We start from the raw sequence: 11852 nt of genomic DNA on the forward strand, positions 1-11852 counted from the left end.
ATCGCCGCCGGCGCGCCTTCGTGACGCAGCCCACGGCGCAGGGGAACATGGCGGTGCTGGCGGAGTGTGTGTGTTGGGCCACGCGACCGTTGCTGCCGGTGGTGCGGACTTGGGAACTCGACGCGCGGCGCTGGGTCCGGGCGCTGCGGCGCAGCCCCGTGAAAGTGGTGTTTCCATCAGATCAGGTCGTGGAACGGAAGCCCGGTCCCAGGAAGCAGCCTCGGAAGGCGGCGGCAGAGGCCAGTCCCCGCGAGCAGCGACTGAAGCAGTCGCGTCAGGTGCCCCCATCCCAGACCCCCAGCACCTGGGAAGAGTCGGGGCTTCGCTATGATAAGGCTTTCCCTGGAGACAAAAGGCTGAGGTGATGTGTTCCTGAGGCTTGTGGAGTTTTCTCGTTTCTCTTTCCTCCTCACAACGAGACCTTGACCTCTTTCCTCCCGTTGGAGGACTTCTTGCAGCACAACTCGCTGGTTTTTATTATGCACGGAGGGCAGGATAAGTGTCTAACAGTTTGTTTTTTTTCCCTGCGAAGCTCTTCATGTCTGTTAGAACTAGATGTGTCTCCTTAACGAGGATGTTGGTAATTACCCGTCTTTTTGTTTCCACCCACAGCAGTGTGATGACAATAGTTAAGTCCAGGCCATTTCGGGAAAAGCAAGGGAAGATACTGTTGGAAGGTCGTAGGCTGATTGCAGATGCTCTCAAGGCTGGTGCTGTGCCCAAAGTTTTCTTCTTTAGCCGTCTGGAATACATAAAGGAGCTGCCCATTGAGAAGCTGAAAGGTGTTAGCCTCATTAAGGTGAAATTTGAGGATATCAAGGATTGGTCCGACCTAGTAACACCACAAGGAATAATGGGTCAGTGGTTATCCAGTGTGTCTCTAGAAGTAGAGACTTGGGATTATTTGTTCATATTTGTCTCAGGGCAACAAATTTTATTTAAACCAAACTCAGAATATTACTGTGCCTAACCTTTTCTTAAGACACCCAGAAAAATACAGTTCTCAAATCTGTGCATCTTGTATTTTCAGTGGAGACTCAAGCCATTTTTTTGTCATTTGTATTGTGGGGTTTTTATAGTCTCTAGGGAATAATCAGTCTTCCTCAGACCTTATTTTTTTTGGGTCACTTCTTCAACCTTAAGTGTTCAATTAAAAATTAAGAAAATGTTGGGAATTCCCTGGTGGTCCAGTTGTTAGGACTCGGTGCTTTCACTGCTGCGGGCCCAGGTTCGATGCCTGGTCGGGGAATTAAGATCCCGAAAGCCACAAGGCACGGCCAAAAACAAAAAAAATTAAAATGTTTACCAAAAGATTTACCCTAGGGCTTCCCTGGTGGCACAGTGGTTCAGAGTCCGCCTGCCGATGCAGGGGATACGGGTTCGTGCCCCGGTCTGGGAAGATCCCACATGCTGCAGAGCGGCTGGGCCCGTGAGCCATGGCCGCTGGGCCTGCGCGTCCGGAGCCTGTGCTCCGCAACGGGAGAGGCCACAGCAGTGAGAGGCCCACATACCGCAAAAAAAAAAAAAAAAAAAAAAAAGATTTACCCTCTATTTCCACAAAACCTCTGCCAGTGTGGTAATACCTATATATTGTTGACCCCCTTATTCTAGAAGCAGGTCTGAGCAGTAAGCTGGAATTTATCGCACTGTTTAGCCTGTTGAACAGGAAACCTTGTCTTCATTTGATTGAATCCAACTCAAGATTCTAATAGACTGTCTGTTAGCACTTAGAAAGTCTTTTTTCTAAATATGGAAAGACTAAACTCTTTATACTTTTTTGACATTCAAGATACGAGAATCAAATGTGTGAGTGTAGAGATTTCTCTTGGATAGTAAGGGATAGTAAGGGATAGTTGGGACAGGGAAGGCGTTTTCTTCAAGATTCTAATGTTTAGGCCAGGGCCTCTCACACCAGTTGTGCGTGCATATTCCCTGTAGTGGGCTCACTGTACAGCTATTAATTGGGAGCGGAAATTCTGGGGACCATCTCTTGTTTCTGAAACCCAGCAAATCCTAGGAATCTGTGCCCCCATGCCCAGAACTCTCCCATAGGGTGGGGACTTGGACTACTTAAGTCCTCCACTCAGTCTAAGTAACTGTGCTCTTATTAGCTGTAGTTGTCCTTGGTAAGGACCCGGGTTTGATCTCTGGTTGGGGAACTAAGATCCCACAAGCCATGCAGTGAGGCCCAAAAAGAAAAAAAGAATAACTAGGTTACAGGATAATTTCATAGAGTGTGATTTTTTTTTTTTAGGTAAAAGAAAAAGCACTTATATATGGGTAGATGGACATACATGTAGGGAGATGCATGGAACAAGTTCTGAAAGGATACACTCCAAGGTTGAAAGCAGTTATGAGGGAGAGGAGGGCACTGAATTTCTCGATCAGAATGTCTCCACCTAGTGTGTAATTAAGAATACACAAAGAATGATAAATAAATGAAAAGTCAAATTACTCCCCATGCCCACATCAGACAAACGAACCACCTTTTTTGTTTCTTTAGGGATTTTTGCCAAACCTGACCACATTAAGATGACATACCCAGAGACTCAGCTTCTCCACACACTGCCCATATTGTTGATTTGTGACAATCTCCGCGACCCTGGGAACCTGGGGACAATTCTGCGATCTGCTGCTGGCGTAGGCTGCAGCAAAGTGTTACTCACCAAAGGTAAGAGCACCTGTCACTGGGTGGATTAGGTGGCCGTTTGTACGTGGGCTGGCTCTGTGGGCAGACGTGTATGTATTTGAATCTTGGATCTGTCCCTTGGTAGCTATGTGTAAGTAAGCAGTATTCTGAATGTCAGTTTCCTCATCTGTAAAGTGGGCATAACAATCTACCTGGAAAGGTTGTTCTAAGGATTAAGTGAGATGATGAATGTCAAGTACTTAGCACTGTGCCTGGCACACTCATTCATGTTGATTATCTTTAAAGTTATTTTGACACCTGCTACGTTATTAAAGAACTTATAATTAATCAGGGAAGAAACAGATGCTGGTTTGAACACTTGGTTGTCTCCTCTCGTCAGAAACGGGAATTAGTAGCCTTGGTTCCAAACAGACTTGCCTAACAGTTGGGACATGCCTGAAAGGGCTATTACAACCCGGGGGGGTGCGGGGAGGGAGAGGATCATTCATCAGAAACAGTCAAGCTACCATTTGGTGTAAACCGAAGTGGTCCCATTGCTGAGACTCGCCTGAATTGCTCCTGCCAGCTCCTCCTCCCAGTCACGCCTCGCTGGGATGCATCTCTCCGCTGGGATGAGTGAGGTGTGGGGTTCCATCATCAGTACCCCACTCACCTGCCTCCCTGTTGAGACCTCTGAGAGCAGGTGTGGTCTGGGAATGCACCTGTATAATCCAGGCAGTGTGGTTTCCACATCGATGCTGGCGGATGGTGTGTGAGAGGTAGGGAAAGAGTAGGAACACTTGGTGTGGTGGCCAGTGCTGAGGACAGCAGGGTGAGGGGGAGTCTCATCTTGTCCCTTGCTCCCACCGGTGGAGGGGTCAGACTAGATGGCGCCCCTCCAGTCTGGGCCCCTCTTCTGCCCGCCCCTCCTGCCACCTCTTGGCACACAGCCCACTTCCCATGCCTTGTCCCTGTGGTTGGGGATCCATGTGAACAGTGTACATTCTGCATGTCTTTTTTTCCCTTTTTAAACTTGGTTTGCCTACTTAACCTATCCTGAAGTTTGACAGGCTAACTTCTAAGATAACTTATAATGAGGAGACTCGTGCTAAGAAGTCGGGGAGGATAGCGGATATGTGGTGCCCTGGTCCTGCTGTCTTCCGACCTGTGGGAAAGGCCAAGTGTCTGCTGATGCATAGAGGTGGTTGGGTTTAGCATGACTGCACGGAAGGGAGAAGTGTGTATGGAAGAAAGGGCTGTGGCCTTGGTTCTCCCTGGATTACTGTAATTGCCTCCGATCTAATTTCCCCATTTCTAGCATCTTCCTTGCTCCAATCCAGATTCAACATGGAAGCCAAATGGGTCTTTCTAAAACATAAACCAGATTTTGTCACTACTTTGCTTAAAATCCTTCAGGGTTATTATATTGTCTTCTGGATAAAATCCTAAACTCCTCAGCCTGGCATACCCAGCCTCCTTTAAATTGGTCCTTTCCTGCCTCCAGTCTCATCTCCCACCTCACCCCCATCCCACCCCCACTCAGTCATTGGCCCAATTACCTTAGTTTTTCTTCCCACTTCTGTAACTTTGTCCTCTGACCCGGTCATTCTCTGACAAAACCCTCCTAACCTTCAAGATCCCGCTCAGTGTTGTGTTCTCGGGTGGTTTTTCCTGATAGCCCTGCTTTGTACAAGGGTTTTCTATTACCTTGTTCATGCTTCTTTTACATCAGTTATTACTGGTAATGTAGTCACCTGCTGAAATGTCGTCCCGACGCCATTGCCCACTCCATCATGAGCTCCTTGAGTTTGGGGACTTGAAGGCTCTCGCATCTCCCGTCCAATGTCTGGCACGTGGTGGTAAATGTTTCTTTTGTTTTTTGTTTTTGACCTCACCACATGGCTCGTGGGATCTTAGTTCCCCGACCAGGGGTGGAAGCACTGAGTCCTAACCACTGGTCCACCGGGGAATTCCCTGTGTGTGGTAAATGTTGAAGGGATGAATAAAATCTGTTTCAGCACTAGCAGGAATGAATCCTCCAGTCCCTTGGCTGGACAGCACCATAGCTGGGGAGGCAGAGGTCCCAGCCACCAAGAAGGCCGGCCACGCTAGGACATTTTTTGTTTTATCTCCTGATCCAGAATTAATCTGATTTACTTCGAAGTCCCCATGTCTGGGAAGGTTTGTAATGTTAATCGGATCGTTTTATTTTCTAGGTTGTGTGGATGCCTGGGAACCCAAAGTGCTGCGGGCAGGTATGGGCGCACATTTCCAAGTGCCCATCATCAACAACCTGGACTGGGAAGCAGTGCCCAACTACCTGCCCACCGACACCCGCGTCTACGTGGCTGACAACTGTGGCCTTTACACGCAGGCCCAGGCCCAGATGTCTAATAAGGCCAGTGACTACGGCTGGGTATGTGACCAACGACCCCTAAAGTTTCACAAGTATGAGGAGGAGGAAGAGAATCTAGAAAGTGCAGCCAGTAAAGGCTGGCTCCCTGAACTTGAGGTCCAGAGTTACGACTCAGACTGGACAGAGGCACCTGCAGCTGTGGTGATAGGTGGGGAGACCAGCGGCGTGAGCCTGGAGTCCCTGCAGTTGGCTGAGAGCACGGGGGGCGGGAGGCTGCTGATCCCCATCGTGCCTGGTGTGGACAGCCTGAACTCCGCCATGGCTGCGAGCATCCTGCTCTTTGAAGGGAAAAGACAACTGCGGGTGAGGGCGGAACACTTGAGCAGGGACGGGAGTTACCACTGAGAGGGGACGTGGAAGCCAGTCCTCAGTTCTGGGTTGTCTCTGTAGTTATTGGAAAAATAAGAACTTCCCTGACTTTCTGCTTAGCCTCAAAAATAACAAAGGTCAAAATTCCTCCTGAGATCTCCGTCTTCCCACCGACTTTTATATATGTACATGTGTGTGTGGGTAAGAGAGAGACAACATAAGTAAATGCTCCTCGTGGCTGTATGTTTTTAAAAATTGTCCACCAGGGAGCATCCTTGTGCCCAGAAAGTTGCTGAGGGCATCACCTTGGGTAGGGAGGACCCCTCCCTCCACAGCTCTGCAGTTGTGGGGCGCTGGTTAGAGGCTGGCCTTGGTCGCTCACTCCTGTGATCATTGGTCAATGGAAATTAAACCCCTGTGAAATGTAGACCAGCAGATTACATTAAAAAGTTTTATTTCAGTGTGGTCAGTGGGTCTCAGTGCCTGTCTTTTCATCTTTGGCCTAGTGATGAGGACATTGCTAAGACACTAATGACCCGGGAAGCTGCGGGCTGCAGGTGATGGCGTTCAGTAACCGGCTCTTCTTCTGGCTTGGCTGTGTAATCTCTGTGATTGTTAATTCAGGCCAGGACTTAAACACTGTTTATGTATGACACAATTTTTCCCCCCATTTCTGGTGAAAGAGCTGAATTCATCAGGTGGTATTACACCTTCTTAGCACCTCTGCAGATATCTTTTTGAGAACTTGGTTCAGAAAAGGAGGAAACAGTTCTTAAATCTTCAGCTTAATCCTGCATCTGTCAGCAAAGCTGTACCCTTTTTACTAGCTTCCTGTTGTTAGTCCTACTTTGTATAACACTTTTGGTTAAATGTAATGACTTGTTTACATTAACCCCCCCATCCTGCATAAACAGAACTGTTAGGAAAGTGCCACTGTTCCTGGAGGCTGTGTAAACAGAGGCTTCTGTGAGGGGAGAGGCTGAGGTTCTGAGGATGAGAGCTTGGGGCCCTTGAGCCCACAACTCTGCAGCAAGACCCTGCTGTTCTTCTCTCTCTCAAACCCCCAGGGGACCAGGGCAAGCTGGACCCTTACTTACCAAGTGCCAGCGGGATGTAGCCAGGGACACGAGGGCAAAGGCAGATGGTAATCGCTGTGTGTGTAGGTCACTGTGCCTGGGTAAGGTGGGATGGCGGGGACTAGGGGAGGGGACCTAGTTCAAGCAGTGCTTTTACCACCACAGCGAATATGGTTGGAGTTGAGGACAAAGTTACTAGCAGTGTAGTGTCACCACGTCCCTTCCATACAGCGGCCCCTGTCATGGTTGGGGTTCCTTGGGAGCCCTTCAGCTGCTCATCACAGGGAGGTCCAGTGAGTTGCAGCATGCCCAAGACGAACCGTGGACCCCTCCCTCCTCCCTTGGCTCGCCCAGCTCCCTGGTAAGACCAAAAGGTCACGCATGACCGTGCCCCAGGTGGTGCCCCGGGGGATTGCTTTGTTATGTTTGAGGGGAGGGGTTTTTAAAGGAACAATCTCTTTGGTTGGCTGTGCTCTCTCAGGCTGACTGGCCAGAAGCTGCTCTGGTGTCCCACTCTGGTCTGGGGCTGCCCAGGGCCCCGACAGATGTTGGGTGACAGGGGCCCCCAGAATGTTCTTGAGACTCTCCATCCCCCATCAGCTTTTAAAAAGTAGAAAAGCCCACAGCCTTTATGCTGTGTTGAGCCCACAAAGGCTGGAGCCCTCTGCCAGCTTCACAGCTATAATGCCCGTCACACCAGCAGGCGAAATTGGGGGCGGTGGACACCGGAGAACGATACCACTCTGTTGACAGTCCCCCAACACCTTGGAAAAGTGCTAAAGAAACACGTCACTAAAAAGAGGCTCGCAGAAACTAACAAACACACCATTGTAAAGCAATTATACTCCAATAAAGATTAAAAAAATAAAAAGAGGCTCATGCCTTTTCAGCATGAAACTAGTCTCCTGCAACTTTTGTCCCTGGGTTATTGTTCCTGCTGACTTGTATTGCAAAATAAAAACCAATGAAAGAACAACAAACCCTATACCTTGTCTTTGTTCAGGAAAACAAAGCACCTCAGAAGAGCACACCTAGCAAGTCATTCTATCATCCTGGGTGTAAGAAGGAAAAGAATTTACATCCCATTCACTTTATAGTCCATGACTTGTATACCACGCCTTGTGAGTTCTTTTTGTATATTTGTGGGTATAACTTAGCAGAGGGGAGGGCAAATTTTCCTTTCTTTAAAACGATTACAGGGGAAGCAAATGGTGGTGAAGTTGTTTGCCTAGTGATGGAAATTAGCCATCTGGAATTCTTCCCAGTTTTGAGGCCAATATTTATGTCACCATTTCCCCAGGAGACAGGAATGAAAACTGAGCAGTATATGACAAGTAAAACACATTGCTTGGCTGAAAGAGAAGCCTTCAGAAGGTTGGCCAAGCTGCCCCTTGCTTTTGTGTTGCATGTGGCTGTAATGGTGATTTCTGCCACAAGGGGGCAGTCACGCCTCAATCACTCCCAACCCTGAAGGGAAGGGTGGGGATTTTTCCTGGTTACAACTTGTGAAAGAGGACGGAGTCAAAAGTCTCCCTCCACCACGGTGGGCCTTTTGCAAGCTGTTTGTGCTCAGAGGTGCTAAAGTTGAAGACCCACCCACATTGTCACTCATTCTCGGCAGAATCTGAAGTATAGAACATGGAACCAAAAACTAGGGAGGAAATGGACAGAAATGGGAAGTAGCTGCCTCAGAAGAAAGTAGCACATCTTTTCCCCTTGAATGGAGCCTCTGGGAAAGCAGCTCTGGACTAATGCTGATGTCCCCAGGTGCCTGGAACTCACACTGAGAACCCACTGCCTCGCCCCGCTTAGAGTTTCAGGGCAGGGGAGGCAGAGAGGTCCTCTTCCCTCCCCCAGCCGTGGCCACTAGCTCATGTTAGAATCTCAGTCATTAAGGCCCAGAGGATGAGCAGACCTGGGGGAGTGGTTTCCACTGGGGCCTTCTACCACCTGCCCCAGGGTTATCAGCAACACCCGGTGTCACCAAAAGCTGAACTGCTCCACTTCTGTTGTTCCACCACACGAAGACCAGGATCAGCACCTCGCCCAGGGTTCCCCGACTGGTGCTGAAAACGGCTGTGCTGTGGGCCCCTCTTGGCCAAGCCGCCTCCACCCGCTGTGGGAGCAGAACTGACTGGCCCACCTGAAAAACGTGTTTTAAAGGACACACTCATGTAGACACCTTTAAACTCCAAGATCTCACGTCCTCTGCATCAGTGAACACTCAAAAGAAAGAAGCTAGAAGCCAGATGTGCTGCTGTGGGTGACTGACAGTCCCTGAACCAGGGTCCCGCGTTACCTTGCAGCAGCTGCAGGCGCTCATAGCCTCAGGAAGCCAGGCCGCTGCTCAAAGGCCAGGTACTGAAAATGGGCATACATCACGCATGGTAGCAGCTCTGTTCTTCACATCTGTCTTGTAGGGAGGAGCAAGTTTTTTCAACTAAAGCCTCATAGTTGGAGAAGACCATCACCAAAGCTGATCCTTCCTCAAAATGCAAGAAGAGAACTAAGGTTGGGGAGAGACGTGGCTGTAGCCTCCCAGTCTGGCCTCCCAGCCGCCCTTGCACCTCTGTGACCCCAGGCCGGCAGAGTGGCTTGACTGGCTGGGGACTTCATATCCCCTGATATCAAAGGAGATCTGTTTTGGGGGACTGGGTCCTAATCATGCCTCCTCCCATATCCCACTTCTAGCCCGTGTGGGTGACTTACTTGTGTGAGGCAAGAGCGCCCAGGAGTCAGACCTGAGACCGGCTGCCTTCCTGGGGCTGCACACTGGCCTACAGGCCTGGGGACAGAGGCTTTCATGAGGTGGCACATTATCGCATGGAAACCCTACAGCCCCTCAGAACAAGTCCTACCCAAACCTAGTCACACGTTTCCTGACTCGGGAAGTATTCCAGAAGGCCAAGATGGTGAGGGATACTTAGGCTGAAAAATGCAGCAGAGTTACTTCTCTTCGTGCTTTCACACTCAGGCATACCTAGAATGTCCTGATTTCAGATCTACCCTCGTAGAAGGAGAAATCCCGGCCATAGAGTAGAGCCAATATAAGATTTTCCTACATCCGAGCTTTTTGTTTCCTGGAAAATATTCTACCCTTCACACATGCACCACTTGCTAATAATGAACAATCAATAATGAGGCGAGGGGCTTCCCTGGTGGCGCAGTGGTTGACAGTCCACCTGCCGATGCCGGGGACGCGGGTTCGTGCCCCGGTCCGGGAAGATCCCACATGCCGCAGAGCGGCTGGGCCCGTGAGCCATGGCCGCTGAGCCTGCGTGTCCGGAGCCTGTGCTCCGCAACGGGAGAGGCCACAGCAGTGAGAGGCCCGCGTACCGCAAAAAAATGATGATGATAATAATAATAATAATAATAATAATAATGAGGCGAATAGACAACAGCCGTTTGTCCCCAAAGCATTGTTCCTTGAGCAGCCTGCTTGGAGGAAAGCAGTGGGCGCTCTTGTCCCTGTTGGTGTCAGCAAAGAGGGACTTAGGTTTGAGTGCTCACTGAACACAGCTGCTTCAGGGTAAATGGAAGATCCTGAGCTCCGGGTTGTCCTCGGTTCATGCCGCAGCACCGGAGAGAAGCTGCAGGGGCACTGCCGGACCTCCCACGATCCACACCGCTCGCCACCGCCGCGCTCAGCTCCTGCTCCCAGCGGGCAAGCGGGCCTGGCCGAGGGGGAGGCAACAGTGAACAGAATGCTTGCGTGACTGGAGGGGCTGGACCAGCTACTCGCTCGGGCCCCTCCCAGGGCTGCCACTCCAAGCCCACAGGCCTCTCCACGTGTACACGCACACGCGTGTGTAGTTCTCCTTCTCCGATGACCTCATTGGGTCCAGCTGCTCCGTTCCTGGACCACATTCTACTATGTCTATCACTGCAGAATTCCGTTTGCTGCCCTGGAACAAGGCCGCAGGAGGAGAGAACAGCTTTTCAGTGGCTTTAATTAGGCAACAGGAAAAAACACAGTCTGGCTGAAAATTACCACTTGAAGCTTGGCTGATGCCAGAAAAGCAGAACAGGCTCCCTGCGCTTGGATGAGCAAGAGTCATTGATTGCGAGGACACACTTCGGGCGGGGGTAGCAGGCAGCCCCCTCACTTCTGGAAAAGAAGCTGATTCTAAGTCACCCTGTGGCCTTTACACCTGCCCGCTGTACATGCCAACCCCACACACATACTTTTTTTCTTAAGCAGAACTTTATTGTTGGGGACAGGTAAAAAAAAAAAAATCTCAACTCTGTTGTGAAAATGGGTAGAATCGGATCTGGAAGTCATTGTGGTGAACACAGATCTGGAACCCCAGGGCGGCATTTTTACAGCCACCATCCTGCCTCAACCTGCAGGGCATGGTTTCCCTTGCTGCTGGCGGAAGACCTTGAGTATGTCACAGCTGGTGTTTTAACCTGCTTCCGATTAGCGACAAGAATTTTAAGATATTTTGGAGCTGCTTAGTGGGAATTAAGATGCCACCCACTTCGTCTGCATCAATAACCTTTAAGATCTCTCGCACTATAGAGATCAGGATTTTTCACTGGTGAGGTGATCCTCCCCCAGCATTTTTCCCCCAAAGTCGGCCCCGTATAACCAAAAGCACCTTTTGGTAAACCTTCCCATTGATCTTAACCTCCACACCCCCCTTGAGAAGGGGAATTCTGGTGTCAAGGGTCCAATTGACATTAGTGGCAAGTAGTTTAGTCGGCCCTGTATGGACCGTAGAAGGATCAAAAATGACCTAATTTTTCTGCTGCAGTGACTTGCAAGGACTCCTCCTCCACTGGACTTTGTTTCTTTTGCCCCAGAAGGTTAAGTAGTTGCTAAGAGAGACCACCTTTGCTCCAAGGCCATCATGGTACAGGGCACAGACAGAAATCCCGACCATCCTCCAAGTGCGGGTGACCTCACCTCGTCCCCACACCCCCCGCCCCCCAGGGAGACACTGGCAGGGCTCCCAGAGCAGCCCCTAGCCCTAGGACAGAGCTAGGTTTGAGAGTCTCCAACTACTGCCCCGCTCTTCACAGGGGAACCCGTGCTCGACTCCTTGTGTTTCTCCAACTGGCCTTCTCAGGCTTCTGAGCACGTGTTCCCGTGAAGGGGGGGGAATGAACACGTGTCCACCAGGATGTCTGTAATCTGAGACTCCACCCCCTGCAATAGCAAGTCAAACCCGGAGAGGTGGCGGCCAGAGCTCCAGCGGGGCATCTGCCTCTGGCGCTCTAATCCAAACGAGCATCCCGGCTTCCAGAGGATTCGACAGATGACCACGTTAGGGCTTGGTTCTCAAAAATTCTGAAACATAGCTGCCAAATATCCGGTGAAAGTCAAGAGGATCTTGTGTGTCCCCCCCGCCCACTGCCCACCCCATGGAGCACAGCACAAGCCAAAAGATTTTTGTTATGAAGGACAGGAATGGCCAAG

The 11852-nt window shown here is 50.3% G+C and overlaps 1 protein-coding gene across 3 annotated transcripts; it reads left to right on the plus strand.

The window, feature by feature from the left end:
• The first annotated feature begins 4 nt into the window (after window positions 1-4).
• MRM3 (mitochondrial rRNA methyltransferase 3) lies at window positions 5-8653 on the plus strand. Of its 3 annotated transcripts, XR_014291973.1 has the most exons (5): window positions 8-361; window positions 613-857; window positions 2504-2671; window positions 4846-6791; window positions 7131-8649. XR_014291973.1 is itself a non-coding variant. In XM_082605022.1 (4 exons), exons 1-4 carry the CDS (start codon window positions 48-50, stop codon window positions 5388-5390), a joined length of 1272 nt encoding a protein of 423 aa, XP_082461148.1. In that variant the 5' UTR covers window positions 5-47; the 3' UTR covers window positions 5391-8649. The 3 variants fall into 3 exon arrangements, 2 of the variants coding, with proteins under 2 accessions (XP_082461148.1, XP_082461149.1); XM_082605022.1 differs by having other exon boundaries at window positions 5-361; window positions 4846-8649; XM_082605023.1 differs by lacking the exon at window positions 8-361 and having other exon boundaries at window positions 688-799; window positions 4846-8653.
• Window positions 8654-11852: the final 3199 nt, after the last annotated feature.

The sequence above is a fragment of the Mesoplodon mirus genome (genome assembly GCF_964341445.2).
Source record: "Mesoplodon mirus genome assembly, chromosome: 18".
Taxonomy (NCBI): Eukaryota; Metazoa; Chordata; class Mammalia; order Artiodactyla; family Ziphiidae; genus Mesoplodon; species Mesoplodon mirus.